The sequence below is a fragment of the Trichosurus vulpecula genome, chromosome 4 (assembly GCF_011100635.1).
Source record: "Trichosurus vulpecula isolate mTriVul1 chromosome 4, mTriVul1.pri, whole genome shotgun sequence".
Classification (NCBI taxonomy): domain Eukaryota; kingdom Metazoa; phylum Chordata; class Mammalia; order Diprotodontia; family Phalangeridae; genus Trichosurus; species Trichosurus vulpecula.
The window spans coordinates 162,897,781-162,919,865 of record NC_050576.1 but is presented as its reverse complement, the minus strand read 5'-3'; the positions used below and the strand labels follow the sequence as shown (position 1 = coordinate 162,919,865).

Genomic DNA, 22,085 nt, shown 5'->3' with positions numbered 1-22,085 from the left:
CTGTCACGGAATGTGCAGCCCTCATCCCCAGGGAGCTGTCCAGCTACAGCAGAAGATGCCATTACAGTCTAGCTATGGGGCCCCAGGCCAATGACCTGACAGAAACTAGTCTCTAAATGAATCAGAATTTTAAAAATAAACATAAAATATGAGTCAGGGCAGAAAAACTCCACTTGCTTGAGCTACTTCTGCTGATTACCTTTTGTCCTGGGTTTTATATGTCTCTATTTATCTGTGTTTACCAGGTTCTTCCCCACCCCAACTCCCTATTCCACACACACACACACACACACACACACACACAGAGCAAAAACTAGACCAAAGCTCATGAGAACAAGGGCCATGTCATATCTCAGCTTTACAGGTTCCCCTCTGTACCCAACAGGCACTAGAATGTCCATTGAATAGATGAATGGATTGGATGTATCATTCTTAGGACATCAGTAATCAGGAGACGGGTTGGTAGGTAAAATATTAAGTTTTGATGAGCTAGTCATCAGAGTGGATAAGAGGGCCACCTCAAAGGTATACAAAGGTGGAACCGATCTCACCATATGTTCCTCCCTTCTTCCCCTTAGATAATTTTTATCTAGGTGGAACATGTTAGAATGGTCATAAGACATTTTTGAAGAAGAGTCATGGAAGAACACCTGAAGGGGGTGTGGAAGCATAGTCCTACTCCTTTGCCTTGAGTGGGAGAGGTTGGGACCATAGGGACATAACATTGGCCTGTGAGTCAGAAGACCTGGTATCTAGTCCCAGCTCTGGCATTAACTAGCTTTGGCAGGTTGATTCCCTCCTCTAGGCCTGTTTCCCCAGCAATAAAGTAAGAGGTTTGGACTTAATGTTCTCTAAGAGCCTTTCCAGCTCTAAAGTTCTGCCCGGCACGTAGTAAGTGCTTAATAAATGCGTGGTGGCTTGACTTGTTGACCTGACTTGTTGTCGACTTGACTTGTCCCCTATGCTCCATGATCCAAAGTTAGTTTTTAAGTACCAGCTATTTGGGGGCCCGTTCCTCTCTCCCATTGAATGCCTCCCTATATCACTACTCAGTAGTCTTCAAGGTGTGGGGAGGCTTCAAAGTTAATTGCCTGGGACCCTAGGGGTGACACTGGTGGCAAAACTCTGTAACATAGAGTTCATTTTGGGTCCGGATGTAATTTTATTGCTCAAACCCAGATCCGTGGAAGAATCAGCAATGTTTCTTTAATATTCACATGTACTTTCTAATTATCCCCAGGAGGTGAGCTTGTACCAGTCAGGCATAAAACCATATAAGAAAGGGCAAAGGTGCATGCTTCCAGGAATTGTACAGAATAGAAGGCAAACTTACTGACTTAGAAGCACAGGGATGAGAATAACAATAGTAACTCACTTCCTATAACATTTTAAAGCTACAAAGCACTTTCCTCTGAGCAACATTAAGTGGTGAATAGTGTTGGTATTGTAATCCCCATTTTACAGGTGAGAATACTGAGGCTTAGGGATACTATGTGACTCGCTAGTAACTTCCAGACATAGGACTCCAACCTAGGTCCTCTGACTCTGAATCTTGTGCATTTACCACCACTGAAAACTCACAGGAGCTCTGTCCTTTCCCCACCTCAGGAAGGCTGGATCTACTTCCTCTCAGGCTTACCTTTCACAGACTCGTACTGTCCAGGCGGCAATAATCCACAGAGAAATGCTGAAGACTAGGAGCACTGTCCCAGGGCAGATGGTCATGAGTGTCTTCATGACAAAGCGTGTGTTGAAGTTGATTTTATTTAGTGCCCCAATACTCCGTGATGACGCATCTGTAAAGAGCTTGCTATGCAGCAACATAACTCGGGCAATCAGGTAGAGCCGGAGAAACATGGGGATAGAAAGGATGATGTCCACGTCAGCCTCAGCCCTGGAAGGAGCATAGGAGAAGGCTAGGCGGGCTGTCCAAAAAAATTTATATTCACCGGGGATGGGGTGGATGGCACAAACCAACATCTCCAGGCTGATGTAGAGGATGCGTTCGTAGGTCATGGCTATCCTCCAGTCATCTGCTCCATTGTCAATCACAAAGAGCTAACGGAGAACAAAAACCACAGTTAGGGCTGCCACAGAACCACAGAGACCAAGTGTAACATGTGGTGGTTGAGTCTGCGCCGCCTGTCATTAGAACCCCCTCCACCTAGAAGAAACAAACCATACCCTGTGTGTTCTGGAAAGCAGACGGAAGAAATTCTGGATGGGGTGGGGACAAGTGGATGTGTAGGATTGCAAGGTCAGGAACCAGGGATGAGTTGGTGGAACGTCAGGGCTGTCACTGACTTGACTCATCATTGGCCAGTTGCCACGATGATCGTGCATAGGACCATGGATAGAGTAGCTGAACTCAGAGCCAGAGGGCTCTATGGGCTCAAGTCCTGTTTCTCCCACTTACTAGCTGGGACCTTGGGAAGATACTTGATCTCTCTGAGCCTCAGTTTCCTCATCTGTAAAAATGCTTAAAATCAAGTCCTTTTAAGCTCTAATATTGTATGATTCTGTGAGTTTGGGTTTAGACTGTATGGGTATAATGGACAGATTTGGAATCAAAGGACCTGGGTTGGAAATCTGGCTTACTTATTTATCACTGATGCATCTTTGGAAGAGTTGCTTTTTCCCTCTGGGCCTCAGTTTCCCCATCTGCAAAGTTAGGGGGTTAAACTAGATGACCTCAATAGACGTTTGCTGAATTGAACTGGATCTCTTAGGGCCCTTTCAGTTTGAAATCTTACAACCCTCTAATTTTTAAAAATAAAGAGATTGGACTAGAGAATCTTAAGTGTTCCTTCTAGCTCTGACTCCTGCAATCCTGTGATACCTTTGAGCCTCACGTCCCTCATCAGTAAAGTAGGGGTAACAAGACAGACACTTATATACTTGTTAACTACCCGTGTTAGAGAATTAAATTCAGGATTCAGTTCCTGTCTCTAACTGCAAGAATCTGGGCAAGTCACTTAACCTCTATGGGCCTCAGTTTCTTCATCTATTAAATAAGATGGATGGTCTCTGAGGTTCTTTCTAGCCCTAGTTCTAGAATCCATCTGCCTCCATCTATGTTTTTGAGCAGCCAGGTAGTTCCTGGAGTCGAGAATCAGGAAAACCTGCGTTTAAATCTGGCCTCACACATTTACTAGCTGTGTGACCCTGGGTAAGTCACTTAACCTATTTCTGCCTCAGTTTCCTTATTTGTAAAATGGAGATAATAATACCTAATTTACAAGATTGCTGTGAAGATCAAATGAGATAATAATTGTTAAATGCTTAGCACAATGCCTGGCATATAGTAAGTCTTATATAAATGTTAGCGAAGAAGAAGAAGAAGAAGAAGAAGAAGAAGAAGAAGAAGAAGAAGAAGAAGAAGAAGAAGATGATGATGATGATGATGATGATGATGATGATGATGCCACAGTGCCTGGAAAATAGTAAGACTTATGTAAATGTTCGCTATTATTATCATAGCGCTTAGCATTATACCTAGAACACAGTTGGAGATGAATAAATGCTTGTTTTCTTCCCTCCTTCCTTGGGCAAATCATTTAACTTCCCTGGGTCTCAGCTTTTTCCTCTAGGGATGAGATTAGATGCTCTCTGTGGTCTCGTCCGGCTCTACATTTACGATCCTAGGCTCTCACATGTGTGCTGTGAGAATCTAGATAGACAATATTATAAATCACTCTATATAAATACCAGTATTTATTAGGACAAGCAGAACAGTGGCCTGTAAGGATGCAGGGCCCTATTCCTGACACTTGGGTGACATTCTATTGATGACGATGATGCCAAAGTTATATATGGGATGGTCCCACTAGACTCAGACATCCCGTCAGGGCTATTTGGTAGACATGATAAGAAGTCCAGGCAGGCCTGGAGATTTGACTATTGCAAGCAGTGACAGCAGCAGGTGATTGCCATGACATTTCATACCCCTGTTCTCCCACTAAGCATGGGAATGCCTTCCATACGTTTGATTGTCTAGCCCAAGCCCTGTTAGACCACTCTCACAATACTATGTGTCATCCCTTCCTCCCTTATTTCCAGGCCCATGCAAAGATTCCAAGTGTTCCAAGTACTACTCAAAGGTATTGCTATAACAAAGCTAATTATGTTGGCCTTTAATGAGCTTAGGAAAGGCAAAATACTGCAGCCTGGTACAGTGTGAGTGGTATAATAAAGTGAGCCTGGTCACAAAGGACAACAGACACTCAAAGCATCCTGATTAAATGGCCTGCTTGGAAGGATTAAGGCAGCCTTGCAAAATGTCTGTGGGTCTGCCACAGGTACAAGGCAGTGGAAATATGGTACAATGGAGAGAAAACTAGATTTGGAGTCCCAAGACTTGGGTTCAAATCCCTGCCTCTGTTACTAAGAACACTAACTATGTGTGACCCTGAGTAAGCCACTCCTCTGGGCTCAAATGTCCATAATTATGAACTGAGGGGGTTGATTAGACCAGTCTGGTGAAGCCTATAAACATCTTCCCATAATCATGTTTTTAAATAATTGAAAGAAATGTTAAATTTCAGTTGGAGATTAGTGAAAATGAAGATGTAATTTTTTTATATCCAAGTTCAGAGACCCTCCTTGTGCCCTCTTAAATCTATCTATTGACCTTTCAGATGTCCATGGTCCCCAGGTTAAGAACTGAGGCAGTGAATAGAGCATTGGACTTCAATTTCAGAAGCTGTTGTTGAGTCATTTTTAGTGGTATCCAACTCTTCATGACTGCATTTGGGGTTTTCTTGATAGAGATACTAGAATGGTTTGCCATTTCCTTCTCCAGCTCATTTTACAGATGAGGAAACTGAGGCAAACAGGATGAAGTGACTTGCCTTGTCAAGTGTCTAAGGCCAGAGTTGAACTCAGGAAGATGAGTCTTCCTGACTCCAGCCTGGCCCTCCATCCACTGCGCCACCTAGATGCCCTGAATTCAAGAAGACTTGAATTCAAATCCTGCTTCAGAGACCTACTAGCTGTGTGACCTTGGGCAATTCAAAACCTCTCTTAGCCTCAGTTTTCTCATTTGTAAATGGGGATAATGATAGCACCTACCTATCAAGATTGTTGTGAGGATCAAACAAGGTAATATTTGTAAAATACTTTACAAACCTTAAAGCCCTATATCAATGTTAGTATCATCACCATCATGATTGTAACTTTAAGGTCTCTTCTGGCTCTGCAGTCCATTATCCTATTTCAATTAGCTTGGATTGAAAAGAAATCAGTCCTGCATGAGGATTAGATGAAATGAAAATGGCGGTTGCTGGATGTGGAGTCCACAGCAGACCGCGGTTCAAAGGCCATCTCTGCCACTTCGTACTTGTGCAACCTGGGGCAGGGGACAACCTCTCTGGACCTCACTACCCTTACCTGTAAAAGTAAGAGGATGGACTAGATGATCTCTAAAATCCTCTCCAAATCAGAAGCGAGCACTTTGGAGGAGGGAGAGGGTCAAAGGAGAGAACAGAATAAATGGGGGGCGGGATATAGGATGGAGAATAGTTAGTCTTTCACAACATGACTGTTAGGGAAGTGTTTGGCATGGCTACATGGATAACCTATATTGAATCACTTGCCTTCTCAGTGAGGGTGGATGGGGAGGGAGGAAGGGAGAGAATGTGGAGCTCAACGTTTTTAAAATGAATGTTAAAAATTGTTTTACATGTAACTGGGAAATAAGATATATAGGCAATGGGGTATAGAAATCTGTCTTGCCCTATAGGAAAATAGAAGGAAGATGATAAGAGAAGAGGGCAGTGATAGAACAGAGGGCAGACTGGGAAAAGGGGTAATCAGAATGCATGCTGTCTTGGGGTGGGGGGAGGGGAGAGATGGGGAGAAAATTTGGAACTCAAAATCTTGTGGAAGTGAATGTTAAAAACTAATAATTTTTAAAAGTCCTTTCCAACTCTAAATCTATGATTCTACCTGCCTGAGCCTCAGTTTCCTCATCTGTAAAACGAGGGAGTAGAATAGATGATCTATGAGGTTCCTTCCAACTCCAAATCTATGATTCTGTGGTACTACTTCCCATTGCTGGCCACATCTCCCACACCCATCCCCTTTCCTGCCTCAGTGGCACACATTGTTCCTGAAGCCCACATGACCTTGCTGCCTGCTTGCTCATGACCACCTCTGCCCATTGAAATCCTACTCATCCTGCTCAGATGCCATCTCCTCCAGGAAGTCTTCCCTCATCACTCTAGTTGGTTGTAACCTCTCTTCCAACCTTCCAAACTCACAGGAGAGCATTTTGTTTGCCCCTCTCAGGGACTGATCATGTAATTACCAGTCATATGACCTTGGGCTCCTTGACCCTCAGCTTCCTCATCTGTAAAATGGTGATAATTCCTGCACTTTGTAAACAACAGAAATGTGAATATTTTATTATTTATTATTATCATTTATTTGTGTCATATCCCCCATTAGATTGTAAACTTCATGAAGGGCAGGAAATATTTCCTTGGTGTCCCTTCTCTTCCTCTTTGCCCCACCAACCCTCAGGACTCAGCACACAGTAGTCATTTAATAAAATATTTATTCATTTGAAATTAAACTGATACCACAATTTGGTCTGTTTCCAAAGGTGATCAGGGAAAAAGGAAAAGAATCTCTCTCTCTCTCTCTCTCTCTCTCTCTCTCTCTCTCTCTCTCTCTCTCTCTCTCATATATATATGTGTATATATATATGTATATATATACACACAAGTCTCTCTCTATAGATGCATGTATATATACACACGTACATACACACATAAATGTATGCACACACAACATATGTGTATGCGTATACGCATGTATATGTAAACACAACATGTGTGTATATGTGCACATACGTACACACAAATATGGGTGTATATGTGCATACATGTATGTGTGTATACACATGCACGTGTGTATATGCAATTCACATATGTGTATATGTGCGGGTGTATGCACATATGTGCATGTGTACATGTATGTTTTGTATGTATGTGTATACATGTACTGTGTATGTATGTATATATACACATGTGTGTATGTTCTGAAATGTTTATAGCAGCTCTCTTTGTGGTGGCAAAGAACTGGAAATTGAGGGAATACCCATTAATTGGGGAATAGCTAAATAAGTTGTGGTATATGATTGTGATGCAATATTACTGTGCTGTAAGAAATGAGGAGCTGGTTGATTATAGAAAAACATGAAAAGTTGCACATGAAACAAAGAAAAATGAAGTGAGGAGAACCACGAGAATGTTGTATACTACTAGGAAAGGCAATACTGTTCGAAGGATAATTGTGAACGACCAAGTTATTTTGAGTACTATAAATACTCATATCAACCATAGAGGACCTATGAAGCAAGATGCTATCCACCTCCACAGAAAGAACTGATAAATACAAGTATGTATATTATAGTTTGACATGTATTTATAAATCTTTGTCCTGTGTTAGCCTTCTCTGGTGTGGGATGGGGAGGGAGAGAGAGAGTTTGGAACTTGAAATGCAGCAAAATAAGTTACTTTAATTTAAAAAGAAATTAACAGGAAACTGATCACATCCAAAGATAAGAGCATGTAGAGTTTTTCCCTCGGTCCTTAGGCCAGGAGCATCCTGCTCTAACATTTGCATCTGTTATAAGGAAAATATATGCCAGTCATAGGATCATATAGAATCGCGTTTGGAGAACTGGAAGTCAATCGAGTCAACAAGCATTTATCAAACTCTTACCACTGTGCTAAGCCCTGGGGATAAAAGAAAGGCAAAAGCAGTCCCTGCCCTCAAAGAGCTCACATTCTAATTGGAGAGACAACATGCAAACAACTGTGTACATACAAGGTATATACAGAATAGATGGAAAGCAACCTCAGATGGGAGACACTAGCATTAAGGGGGACCAGAAAAGCCCCATACTGAAGGGAAGATCTGAGCTGAGTCTTGAAGGAATTCAGAGAAGCTGATCAGGGAAGAGGCACAGGTAAGGAGGAAAAGCAATCCATACGTTGGGGACTGCCAGTGAAAAGGCACAGAGTCAGAAAATGGAATCTTGAAGAAACAAGTAAGCCATGCAGAGCCACAAAAGAAAAGGAATGGATATTGACAAGAAAGAAAGAAAGAAAGAAAGAAAGAAAGAAAGAAAGAAAGAAAGAAAGAAAGAAAGGGAGAGAGAGAGAGAGAGAGAGAGAGAGAGAGAGAGAGAGAGAGGGAAGGGAATAAAGAAAGAAGGAAGGGAGGAAAGAAGGAAAGAAAGAAGAAAAGAAAGGAGGAAAGAAAGAAGGAAAGAAGGAAGGAAGGAAGGAAGAAAGAAAAAGAAAGGAAGGAAGGAAGGGAGGGAGGAAGGAAGGAAGGAAGGAAGGAAAGTCGATGTAGTTGGAATATAGAGTACATGGAAAGGAGTAATATGTAAGACATCTGGAAATGTAGGGAAGGGGCAAGTTGTAAAAGGTTTAAACACCAAAGAGAGGACTTTATATTTGATCTTGGAAGAAAAAGGGAGACATTTGAGTTTACTGAGTAGGGGGATTACATGATCAAATTTATCCTTTAGGAAAAACACTTGGTCCACTGAGTGGAGGACAGATGGGAATGAGAAGAGATTTGAGGCAGAGAGACCAAATAGAGGGGTATTGAAAGAGTCTGGGGGGGAGGTGACAAGGGTCTGGACCAGGCATGGCTAAGTGAATGGAGAGAAGGGGACACATTCAAGAGATGTTATAAATGACAAGATTTGACAAGAGACTGGATACAATGAGTGAGAGACTGAGAATGACACCAAGGTTAACAACCTGGGGAACAAGGAGTATCATGGTGTCCTAGACTTTGAAGATCATCTTTTCCAACTCCTTAATTCTATAGATGAGAAAATTGAGGTGTGAAATGACTTACCTGCCCAAGGCCACACAGTTTTCAAAATGCATAGAGTACTAGAACTGGAATCAGGAAAATCTGAGTTTAAATCTGGTCTTGTTTACTAGCTGTATGACTATGGGTCTCAACTTCCCTATGCCTCAGCTTCATCATCTGTATAACGGGGGTAGCAATAACACCTACCTTCCAGGGTTGTTGTGAGGATCAAATAAGATAATATTTATAAAGTACTTTATGAACCTTTAAAACTCTATTAAAATGTTAGTTATTATTATTATTATTATTATTATCATCACTATGGCTAAGAAGCAGTATTAGAACGCAGGTCCTCTGACTCTAAATTCAGGGTTCTTTGCATTTTACAACAGTGGCTCCCAATCAAGTCAGCATGGCTTTCTCTCTCTCTCTCTCTCTCTCTCTCTCTCTCTCTCTCTCTCTCTCTCCCCCTCCCTCCCTCCCTGCCTCCTTCCATCTCTCCTTCCCTCTCTCCTTCTTCCCCCACTCTATCTCTCTCAAAAAAAAAATAGTCTCAGTGCAGCTGAAGCCAGACTTTCCTGTTTCCAGGACTCTGTCACCCGTTAGCCTGACTTAATGGCAGATTAAAGGGTCCCCGTTGCTGTGGGTTGCTGACAGAAGGACCACACCATAGCAACAAAAACAGCATGGCCAACTCTTCTAACATAAAATGGAAACTATCCATTCTGTAATGAAAGATTGCATCCAGTTACTATAGAAACCTGGTTCGTTCTGGGCCAAGGATTAAAGGAACTAGTGACAGAGCCCTTTGTTGCTTGATAAGAATCAGGGTATGATCTTCTCAGATCTAAAGAAAGAAGTTGGTATTTGTGTTGGGCAATGCAACATCAATAGGCCCCGGATACCTTGGGATCAAGGCGAGACCACCTTGAGTACCATTGTCAAAAACCATGTTCTCATCAACTCTTCAAGTCTCATGTTCCTGTTTAGCTTTTCAAAAGCATCCTTCTCTTTCATAGGTCTTCGGTAGAGCTGGCTAGATATAGTGGGGGTTTTCAGAAGAAGTGGAAAGAGCCTTTCTAGTAGAGATGTTGTGTGGCATACTGGAAAGAACATTGAATTGGGGGTCAGAAGACATGGGTTCAAATTTTGGCTCTCATTCACTACCTGTGTGATCTTGGACAACTGACTTAACTTCTTGGGGCTTCACTTTCTCATCTATAAAATGAGAGGGTTAAGTAGATGATCTCTAGGGTCCCTCCCAGCATTAAATCTAATGATCTGATGGGGGCCAGTACTTACCCCATCATTATTAGCAACAAACATGTGTTAAATGACTACTATATTCAATGTACTCTGATAAGCAAAAATAGACATTTTTGGCTGAGGCCCTGCTCTCAAGGAATGTATAATCTAACAGAGGGCCTCCCAGTGCATCCTGGGCCATCTCTAGACATCCTAGTGAATATCAGGTCACTGGATTCAGATGGCTCTGGAGGAGAAGGTGAGGCTGGTGACCTTGCACAGCCCTCCCTCACTCAAACTAAAGTCAACTGCAAGTCATGTCATCATTTCCCTGATGTCATGGTCCTCTTTGAAAACAGGACAAACGCAACAACAATCTAATGGAGACTGGGGTGATTGTAAACTCCTTCAGGGTGGGGTCTGTCTTTTGCCTCTTTCTGGATCTCCAGCTCTTAGCACAGTGCTTGGTACATAATAGGTATTTAATAAATGTTTATTGGTTGATTAAACAAAGAGCTACAAAGCAAAGGGGATAGGACTTGGCAATGACTTCTGCAGATGCTGTACCCCCTGCCTCGTCAGCAGCCAGAGCTTCTTCCAGCTGCTTCCAGAAGGAAGTTCTTTCCACCTAACTCCTTGGCACTGTCAAATAGTTCAGCATCAGAAATGGACAGAGTTTTATGAGTGGAAACAACACTAAAGGAGATGCATTAACCATCTGCTTTCTCCCTGCACCCTAAGGACCGTGAGACCTTTCCATCTAACTTACAGCTGAAAGTCTTACTATATGTTTTGTCTGCCATTATTAGAATGTGATCTCTTTGTCTCTGTTTTTCTATTTGTAGCCCCAGAGCTTTAGCATAATGCTTTGCACATAGTACACGCTTATACATGCTTACACATGCATTCATTCCAAGCAAAGTTGCAAGAAGGGCAAGGGCAGAAGATCATGAAATATTTGAGGAGGGAGAGATCTTTTTTAGCCTGGGGAATGAGGGAAGGCTTCATGGAAGAGGTAGCACTGGAGTTAGGCCCTGAGAACACAGAGGGACTTTAACAGGAGAGATGGTTGGGTGGGAGGGCATCTACCTCAAGCATCAGGAATTCATAACCAAAGAGGCAGAGATAGTAAAGTACGGGGCAAGAACGGCTGGGCAAGTCAAGGAGGAGCCCAGTGTAGCTGGAATTTAGAATATATGAATGGGAATAGCATTAAAAAAGACTGGACCCATAGGTTGGAGCTAGAGTAGGAGAATAATAATAGCTAACATTTACATAGAACTCAGTATACTAAGTACTTTATAATTATTATCTCACTTGATCCTCACAACAATCCTGGGATAAAGGTGTTATTATTATCTCAATTTTACAAATGAGGAAACTGAGGCAAATAGATTTATGTGACTTGTCCAGGGTCACACAGATAATGTCAGAAGCTGGATTTGAACTCAAGTCTTCCTCACTCCAGCCCTGGTACTCTATCTACTGTGCCACCTGCTGCCTTAAAAATCATATTTTATTCTGCTGGCAGTAGTGGGGCTCTGAAGTCTTTTGAGAAGAGGAAGTCACATTGACAGAGGAAGACTACTTGGAAGATGACTCCGGGGTTTTAAGCCAGAGTCACTGCAGAGTTCACTGATCATGAAAAGTTAGCAAAGGGAATGCTGGGGTGGGGGTGGAGTGATATGGAGGAAGAGCGTGAGTTTGGTTTGGGACATGGGGAGTTTGAAGTGCTGGCAGATCATCTATTGGAGGAGTTGCCTGTGCAGAATGGGAATTCCCATCCAACAGTCATTTCAAGGCTGAAGCAGAATCTGGCAAAGTGGTCTGACACAGAGCAAATGTCCTTGTCAATGAGTTTCTGCCCTCCCATCCAAAAGGGTGGTCTAGGATGGGGTCTCTGGGGAAGAAGATCTCTGTGGGGGTAGACAAGGGAAAGTCTGAAGCTAACTTTGAAATTTGGGCAGCTAAGTGGTATAGTAGGTAAAATGCCAGTCAAGAATACTCGTCTTCCTGAGTTCAAATCTGGCCTCGGACACTTACTAGCTGTGTGATCCTGGGCAAGTCATTTAACCCTGTAAAATGAGCTGCAGATGGAAGTGGCAAACCACTCCAATATCTCCACCAAGTAAACTCCCAACAGAGTCACGAAGAGGTGGACATGACTGAACAAATTTTGAATTTGTGTTCCTTAAAGTATGGTCTAGGGACTCCCAAAGGTCCCTAAGACTCTTTGATGCAGTAAGGTAAAATATGTTTTTAATAGTAATATTCAGACATTTTAATTTCCAAAACAGCAAATATCAAGGATATAACCCCCATAAATATGGGCTCTTTTGGGTCCTCAATGGTTTTTTAGAGTGTAAAAGGATCCTGAGACTACACAATTGAGAACCACTGCCCTAGAACATGTGCCAAGGGAACAAGACTCAACCATCTTCTAATGTCATTTAAGAATGAACCCAAAGCTCCAGAATGGCCTTTTGGTGAAGAATGTTCCAGAGCAGAACCAGAACTAGAACCGATGGGTAGAAGTTACATAGAACAGCTTTGGACTAAAGAGAAGGAGGAACTTGAAGGGGCCTTCTGGCCTAGGGATAACACGGAGATGACTGATCCCTCCAAGTTGCATGCATTGCCTAATGAAGATAGTGTGTTCTCTATCCACCGGGAAGGTCAGACCTTTGATTCAATTCAACAAACAAGTGGTCATTGCATGACCACATGGGATCATAAAGAGGCTCCTAGATTTAGAGCTGGAAGGCCATTAAAGGTCATCTAGTCCAACTCCCTCTCACTTTAAAAATGAGGAACCTGAAGCCAGAAAGATTGAATGATTTACCCAAGATCATACGGCTAGTAAGTGTCTAAGGCAGGATCTGAACCCAGGTCTTCCTGACTCCAAATCTGGAACTCTACAGGCCGAGGATACTATAGAGGAGATTCCTGCATTGGGAGGGAGGCTGGGCTGCATGACTTGGGAGCTTCCTTCTGATTCTGAGATTCTAGGATTCTGTGACCTGTGATGCTATAAGAGACGGTAGCTTCTGTGGAGCAGAGAGGAGAAAGTGAAGGTCACTTCATGGCCTCTGTCCCCATACAGAACTTATTATTCTGATCCAAGCTAATATTATGATACCATTTCTGTGTGGTTCATCTCAACCACGAGGCCAACATCTGAGTTACAATTAAGTGTTTTGTGGTGAGTCTGAGAAAAGGCTGTGGTGGTAATGGAGCCATGGACCACAGTCAAGATTTGGAGAATTCAGACTTGCCTGTTTAACCATGAATTTCTATCAAGTTCAGAGTCCCAAACAAGAGCTACTACTGGCATTTAAATAGCACTTTAAGATTTGGAAAGTGGTATATATACATATACATATATATGTATATATGTATGTATGTATGTGTATATATATATATATATATATATATATATATATATATATATATATATATACACAGAGAGAGAGAGAGAGAGAGAGAGAGAGAGAGAGAGAGAGAACTCTGTGCGGCAAGTGCTACAAGGATCTTTATCCCCATTTTACAGGTGAGTAAACTGAGATTCAAAGAAGTTAAATGTCTTGCCCAGGGGTGGGGAACCTATGACTTCAAGGCGACCTGTGACCCCTCTAGGTCCTCATCTGCAGCCCTTTGACTGAATCCAAATTTCACAGAACAAATCCCTTTATAAAAGGATTTGTTCTGTAAAACTTGGACTCAGTCAAAAGGTTGCACCCGAGCACCTAGAAGGCCACAGGTGGCCTTGAGGCCACAGATTCCCCACCCCTGGTCTTGCCTGTGGTCACATAGTTGATAAGAGTTAGAGGTTAGGATTTGAACCCAAGTCCTTTTGACTTCAAAATCAGTGTTCTTTCCACTCTATTACACTGCCTCTCATGAGAAGAAAAATACTGGGAAATTTGCTCAGGGCCTGGTGAGGTAACCTGTACCTTTTGTACCTTGGGAGTTCAGAAGGAAGATGAGTAATGGCCAACAATTCCTGGTAATCTGTGCCTCTTGACCAGGCATCACAGAAAGTTGTCATTCTGAATTGTTCATTTTAAGAAGTTCATTAACCTTGGAGGGCACAAGAAAGTCTAAATAACATTTCTCAGAGTTCCACATGGCCTTGGTATTTTAGCCTCCATCATTTAAGTTTTTTTCATTTAAGCAGTGGCTGCATTGTTTGTACCAAATAAACTCTGGAAAAACATGGTAGTGATGTTGTAGAAATCTTTGGTGGGAAGGCACTTGAATTATTATTCATACTCAAGCATCCTGACTAGGGAATCGCTAAGTGAGAAGCCAGAGGGTTGAAGGAGAGGGAAGAATCTCCCCAAACAGAAGGACACAAGCCCATCCATGAAAGATTCCCAATTAGTCCCCTACTACTTGTTTCCCTGTGTGTCCTTTGGTATAAAATAAGGATCCAGGTCTCAATAGCTTCATTTTTGTCTTTCCATCGGGAGCCAGTGTCTTCTTCACTAACTAATGCAGAGTTAATCTGAGATGAGTGATTTGTATTCAACATTTGGTGGCTGAGATCTTGTTCTCCTGAGGTGACTTTGTGCTTTTCCAGATACTTGCATCCTAAAGAGACAGTGGTTCTATTGCTGATTCAGGCTACTTTTAGGAGTATTGGCTAAGGGGCTCAAGGAAAGAGAAAAGGGTACAAAAAGTTGTTGTTCAGTCGTTTTTCAGTTGTGTACAATTCTTCATGACCCCCATTTGGGGTTTTCTTGGCAAAGATACTGGAATGGTTTGCTATTTCCTTCCCCAGCTCATTTTACAGATAAGGAAACTAAGGCAAACAGGGTTAAGTGACTTGCCTAGGATCACAGAACTGGCAAGTATCTGAGGGCAGATTTGAACTCGGAAAATGAGTCTTCTTGTCTCCAGGTCCCATACCCTATCCACTGCACCATCTAGCTGCCAATGTTTGCTGTGAGGGCTTTGTTTTTCTTCCTTCTTCCCAATGGTGGGAGGTGGAATAGAGAACAAATAATTGCTGGGTCATTTCCAAAAACAAAATTTAATTTTAAAAAATAACCAGGTTGGATTAGAGAGTTTCTGAGGTCCCTTCGAGCCCAAGATGTATGATCTATGATCAAATGATCCCTAGGGTCACTTCCAACCCTAAAACCCTATGCTACTAAAATAGCCTGTTTGAATGCCTTCTGTGTGGATGGCACCATCTTGTCTGCCATAAGAGACTTTACCAAATAGAGATGAGCAGACTGTGGTGCAATGACAAGGACAGGGCTCATAATGTATGATGTATGTCTTTATTTTCATAGAGCTAGATTCTAGTCAATTCCCCTCAGCAGAGCCTATGTAAAATCCTTATTATTCTAGACCAAGACTTGGTTTTCTGCTGCTCACTGGCTACAAGAGAGGTAGCGTGGTGTGGTAGATAGAGAGATGGTCTTGAAATCAAGAACACCTGGGCTCAAAATTTGCCTCTGACACATGTAGGCTGTGTGTGACTCTGGACAAGTCATTTGCCTCCTAGTTCTCCTCTGTCCAAGACTGTAAGTTGCAGAGAAGGTGGTGATGTGCATTGGTAGAGGGACTTTCCTCACCCAGGAGTTCCCTCACCCACTAGCTCTGTAACCTTCTATTCATGTTTGTTCTCTAGGCTTCAGATTAGTTATTGGTTCTATGAGAGGCTTGGGCTAGAGAGGCATAGATTTAACATTCCTTCTATCTCTAAAACTATGATTCTATAGGAGGGGTGGGAAACCTTCATCCTTGAGGCCACATGTGGCCCTCTAGGTCCTCAAGTGCAGTCTTTTGACTGAATCCAAACCTGTAGCCCTCTAGGTCCTCAAGTGTGGTTCTTTGAGTAAATCCAAACCTGTGAGGTTTGGATTCCACCAAGGGACCATACTTGAGGATCTAGAGGGCCACATGTGGCCTCAAGGATGAAGGTTCCCCACCCCTGTTCTTATAGAGGTTTAATGCCCTCAAAAAGCTTGCAATTGGTGAGAGAGAAGAATCTTGACAGAATTAAGAGTAGGACAGTAAAGCTACAAAGGGGAGAGCTGTGGGGTTGAAAGCAGATGATATAATATATACATATTTCTACTAGGAAACAAGCCCCCTAAGGATTTCATGCTATTAAAGTAGCTTCCCCTGGCAGTCAAGGCTGAAAGTTCATTTGACTCAACCAGTGGCGCATACTGCTTGTGGTTTGGATCTTGACAGCTCCTAACACTGGGATATTGGATAAACCCAGGGTCTGGGACATCCTGTCACATTGATTTCAATTAAGTTCTTTAACGTCTTCACTCATAAAAGAATGTCTAGTGTACTTTTGATTATCCGAATCAGTTTTTTGTGCTGTTTTTAAATTTTCATTTCTGTTCCTGAAGGCAGGGACTACTACTTTCCCTCCTCATCTCTGCCTCCTGGCTTCCTTCAAGTCCCAGCCAAAGCCCATCTCCAAGAAGCTTTTCCTCATCCCCCTTAAGGCTAGTGCCTTACCTGTATTAATTATCTCCAATTTATCCTGTCTATTTCTTGCTTGTAGGTAGTTGTTTTCATGTTTTCTCCCCTATTAGACTGGGATTGTGAGTGCAAAATGCCTTTCCTTTATATTCCTAGCACTTAGCACAGCACCTAGAGTATAGCAGGGGCTTAATCATTGCTTCCTTGATTGTTGTTACTCAGGTAAGCCATGGTGTGGTGGAAAGTGCAGCCAATTTCAGGGCAGAAGGCCTGGGCTTGAATGCTGACTGCTCTGTAGTTTACTAGATGGATGGACTTAGTCAATTTACCTCCATAGTTTCCTCATCTATAAAATAAATGATAATAATACTTTCTTCTGGTGTAATGAATAGAGTGCTAGATTTGGAGTCAGGAAGATTTGGATCTTTAATGTCTCTTCCAGCTCTAACTCTATGATCCTATGACCTCTCAGAGTGGCTATGGGGATCATGTGAGAGCATGATATAAAGCACTTCATAAACCTTATGTGTCTTCTAAAGGTCAGCAATTGTTGTTGTGGTTATCATCATCATCACCATTATTCAGGATAAATAAAAGTTTATAGTTGAGTCATTGCATTTTTTATACCATTCTATTTGGAAAGCTTCAAGGCCTGTTAGGTTCTTTATTTAAGAAAATCTTTCATTAAAATGTTCTCCACTATTGACTGCTTAGATATTTGCCAATGGGGGAAAACCCTTTCATTCTTGAGCAAAGCTGTATTTTCTTAAAATTAAGCAAGAGAAAACTGGAAATGCTTTTTAAAATATTCTACTGTTCCCTCTTTCCAAGAGGAAAAAAAAACTGGAGTGGAAATTTCTATCTTTTTTCATGGACAAGAAAAAACAAGAGGAAAAAATAAAAGATATATATTTTTAAAAAATAATACTACTTTTTAAAGAAAACCTCTCCCTGGAGCAAGTAGCCTGCATGCACACCATTATGATGAGGGTTTCCATGGAAACAACATCAAAAGTCCAGTAATACCTAATTAGGTTTCCCCAGAGTACAACAGCTGATTGCTGGTGATGAAATGAGCCCCGGGGTTTGCTGTGATGGTTAATATACAATTTCCTATCCGCAAACACACCATGAAATCTGGGGGAGAAAAGGGAAGGAACCAGGAAAACCTGGCCAAGGAAGAGAGATTGGCACATGCTAAGAGCTTGTTTCCGATGAGAGGAGATGAGTGAATAAGCATATACTTCAGAGAAGGTCTGGAAGAGTGTGCCAGGAGATGCGGGACTGCGGCCATCGCAGGTGCTTTGCTTCAAAGGCGATCTTTCATGTTAGCCAACTCTGCACCTTTCTTTAAATAGAAAAAGCCTTCCCCATCTCCAACTATCTCTGGTTTAATGAGTTTCATAGCACTGGGACAATACAATTTAATCGATCTAACATTTGTAAGTGCAGTTTACAAGGCGCTGGGGATGCAAAGGTGAAAACAAGAGTCCCTGCCCTCAAGGAGTTTACATTCTACTGAGAGGATACAATGTGATCACTGAAAAGTAAATACAAAGTAATTACAAGAGATGGAGAGAGTGCTATCATGGGCTAGGAGGGGACTGAAGAAGGACAAGGAAAGTCTTCATTTCAGAGGTAGCATCAGAGTAGGGCCTTGAAAGGAACTAGGAATTCTAGGAGGTAGGGGTGAAAAGGGAGTAGATTCCAGACATTAGGGAATACTTGGGCAAAGGTGAGAGAGCAGAATAGGAGCGACTGGGTGGTACAATGGATAGGGCAACCAACGCTGAAGTCAGGAGGACCTCAGTTTAAATCTGGCCTAAGACACTTAGTAGCTATGTGACCCTGACCAAGTCACTCAACCCTGATTGCCCCCCAAAGAAAAAAAAGGAAAGAGCAAAATAGTTTGATTGGAAAGTAGAATTTATTAAGGAAAATATTAGAAATTAGACTGAAAAGTAGAATGGGTAGTCACATCATGGAAGGTTTACTTGCCAGGATGAGGATGTTCTTCTAGAAGCAAATAGGGTGTCATTGGTGTAATGTCCTAAATCAACCCTTTTTGGTGGGACTGGAGAAGGGAAGGTTTCCCCAAGGTCAAGTTGGCAGAGTAGTTGTCAAGTAAGCCACCCAGTCTGGTCCCAAGTAGCCAGTTTAACATATTCACCGGGGTCCTGCTTTCATTTTCCCTGAATGTCAGACACCAATGGGAGCCTAAAATGCTTTCTTTTATCTCCAGGCCCTTGGAAATGAAAGCCTGGTCATAGCATTCAAAACACAATTTACTGGATTGTTCATTCAACAGATTTTTAAAAATTAAATGGCAGGTGGACCTAATTATAATACCAATTATAGTAGCAACACCTAAATTTTTATAGTGCTTGATAGTTGACAAAATATTTTCTCCACAACAGCCTCTTTGAGGTAGACAGTACACATATCATCATCCCTATTTTGTAGGAGAGAAAACTGAAGCACAGGAATGTAAAGTGATTTGCCCAAGATATCATAGCTAATAAGTGGTGGGAAAGGACATAATAGTAATAGTACTGACTGATATTTATATAGTGCTTTAAAGTTTGCAAAACACTTTTAGTTTAGTTTAGTTTAGTAAGCTAGGTTGGGGTCCAGAAGTCCTGAGCTCAGTCGTCCCTCTGATTCATCTTAGCTATGTGACCTTGGCCAGGTCTTATCAGTGCCCCGGTGTGGTTGATCTGCATTTGATTGCAAGAATTTCCTTCCCCAAGCCAACCAAGAAAGGTCTTGGACAAAAAAAAAGAAGAAGAATCCTTTAATATTCACCTTGAAGAATTAAAATCTTGCTGAGATGGAAACATCATGCCATGAGAACATATGGCCAAGATCCCAGGGATTATCTCTTTTATTTTTATTTCCTTTATTTATTTATTATCCTTTATTTCCTTCTATTTATTTTCCTTCATTCATTCATTTAGTTTTGACCACAGAGGCACCATTTGTCATAGGCCTATTCCTCAAAGATACTTTGTCTTTATAAATAGCCTTCACTCAACTCGTTGGGAGGTTGTCATATTGAACTCGATGCAGGTATGGAATCACCGTTTGAATGGTGGTCATGCTGACTCAATTTCTAACTGAGATCAGGATGGAGGAGTTTTCTGAGCATCCTACTGTGAAAGATGCAGGGGAGTTTACTGGAAAGAGCTCTAGGCTGAGGAGCAGAAAGCCTGGGTTCTACTCAGAGGCATGCTAGTAAATGTTTAACAACCAGCTCTACAAGATGCATGACATGCTTTTCAGATTAGTCTGCATTATTATTCTTTTGTTTGTTTGTTTGTTTTGTTTTTGGAGGGGGGAAGGCAGGGCAATTGGGGTTAAGTGACTTGCCCAAGGTCACACAGCTACTAAGTGTGTCAAGTGTCTGAGGTCAGATTTGAGCTCGGGTCTTCCTGACTGCAGGACCAGTACTCTACTCACTGCACCACCTAGCTGCCCCTTAGTCTATGTTATTAACACTTCCTCCATCACTTTCTTAAGTCTAGAACATCAACAAAACAGTAAAGCAGACCTTGATTTGTAGGGTTGGCTGACTTCAGAGGGGGTAAATTCTCAGGCTTAAAATTTAAGAGTTGGCTTTTGTTTTGAGTTGTCTCTAGTTCACTCCTGATTCTAGGCCTAGCTCAGCCACTTACTTGCAATAAGAATAGTTGTAAATAGAGTAGCACTTGGGTTTAAAAAATCAGTTACACAAGTGCAGGATGGGGTAAATATGACTAGGAGGCACATTTTACACACATACGACCTGGGAGTTTTAGAGGACTATGAACTCAAAATGGGTTAGAACAGGAGTGGAGAACCCCTGTGGCCTCAAGGCCACATGTGGTCCTCTAGATCCTCAAAACAAATCCCCTTAACAAAAGGATTTGTTCCATGTGGCCTTGAGGCTACAGGTTCCCCACCCATGGGTCAGAAGCATGATGGGGCAGCCAAAAGAGTTGAGTAGGCAATCTTAGGCCACATTAATAGAAGTATGGTAGCCAGAACAAAGAAAAAATAGTCTTGCTAGGCTGTCCCCTGGCCGGGGCATGTCTGGAGTAGCGATAATAACAATAGGTGAAATTCATAAAGTACTTTCAGGCTGTGTGGCACCATGATATGGTGATAGAAATACAGTCTGGCAACTGAGTGGATATTGAGAGGGGCAAAAGTGAAGAGTTAAGGATGTTGCCAAGATCCCAAACATCAGTGTCTCAAAGGATGGTGGAAGAAGGGAAATTAAGAAAAGGGATGGTTGGGGGGAGGAAGGGAATGAATTCTGGACATGTTGAATTTGCCATGTCTATGAGATATCTAGTTTGAAATGTTCAGTAGATAATTTGTGATGTGGGATTGGAATTCAAGAGCGAAACTAGGGCTAGATGTATAGATCAGGAAGTCATCTGCATAGAGATGAGAATTTAACCCATGTGAGTTGATGACATCACCAAGTGAGAAAAAGAGAGAAGAGAGGGACAGACAGAGCTCTGGGATATGTCCACAGTTAGAGGCCATGATATGGATAACCAAGACCAGTGAAGACTGAAAAGGAGTGGTCATACAGGTAGAAGGGGAACCAAGAGAGAGCAATGTCATAAAAATACAGAGAGGAGAAAGTATTCAGAAGGAAAGGATGGGGTCAACAGTGTCAGTGCTACAGAGAGGTCAAGGAGGATATGATTGAGAAAAGGCCATCGTATTTATCAATTAATTTCTCAACTGGGAACTTTGGAGAGAGCAATTTGGGTTGAATGATGAGTTAGGAAGGCAAATTGCAAAGGACTGAGAAGTGAGGAAGAGGAGAAGAAGTGTAAGCAACAAGTACAGACAGCTTTTGCTAGAAATTTCACTGGAAAGTGAGAAGAGCTATAGGATGATAACTTGAGGGGATGGTAGGGTTTAATGAGGGGTCTTTTCCCTCCAAATTCAGGAGACTTAAGCATGTTTGTAGGAAGCATGGAAGGAACCAGAAGATAGGAAGAAACTGAATACTAGAGAGGTGTGTGATCATGGAGATGATCTGCTGGAGAAGATGTGGAAGGATGGGTTTAAGAGAACACATGTAAAGAGCTTTGGTGAGAAGGGCTGCCTCTTATTCAGAAATTGGAGTAAAGGAGGCATGTTATCCAAGACATGAAGAGAAGGGCAAAAGAGGGAACTCACAGTGAATGGCTTTTATTTTCTCCCAGTATAAGGCAGTCAGTTGTGAGGGTGTAGAGAGCAGTAGTGTGGATACTTAAGGAGAGAGAAGAAGATTAGAAATAGCTACTGTGGGGAGTGGGCCAGAAAGTCAGCTAGGAGTAGTAAAAGGATCACTTTGGGCAGTGAGGTCCTAGTTGAGCTTAGATAATATAAATCAGCGGTGGATCCAGTCAGGATGGTTCTATGACTTTCTCCAGTTCTATAATTAATGGCAAATGAAGAGTAGTGAAACAGTCCAATGGGGGCATCCAAACCTAGAATGCAGGTTTTTCTTACCTTCACTTTCCTTCAAAACTGAGCTAAAGTGCTACCTTTTATATGAGGCC

The 22,085-nt window shown here is 42.1% G+C and overlaps 1 protein-coding gene across 2 annotated transcripts in view; it reads right to left on the bottom strand.

Annotated features, from left to right (window-relative positions):
- The window catches only part of KCNN3 (potassium calcium-activated channel subfamily N member 3), a 291,621-nt gene that overhangs the window by 93,026 nt on the left and 176,510 nt on the right, over positions 1–22,085 (bottom strand). For both annotated transcript variants that reach the window (XM_036756376.1, XM_036756377.1), the window contains exon 3: positions 1,640–2,058. In XM_036756376.1, the coding sequence (XP_036612271.1) occupies positions 1,640–2,058 (419 nt within the window). The remainder of the gene's footprint in view (positions 1–1,639; positions 2,059–22,085) is intronic.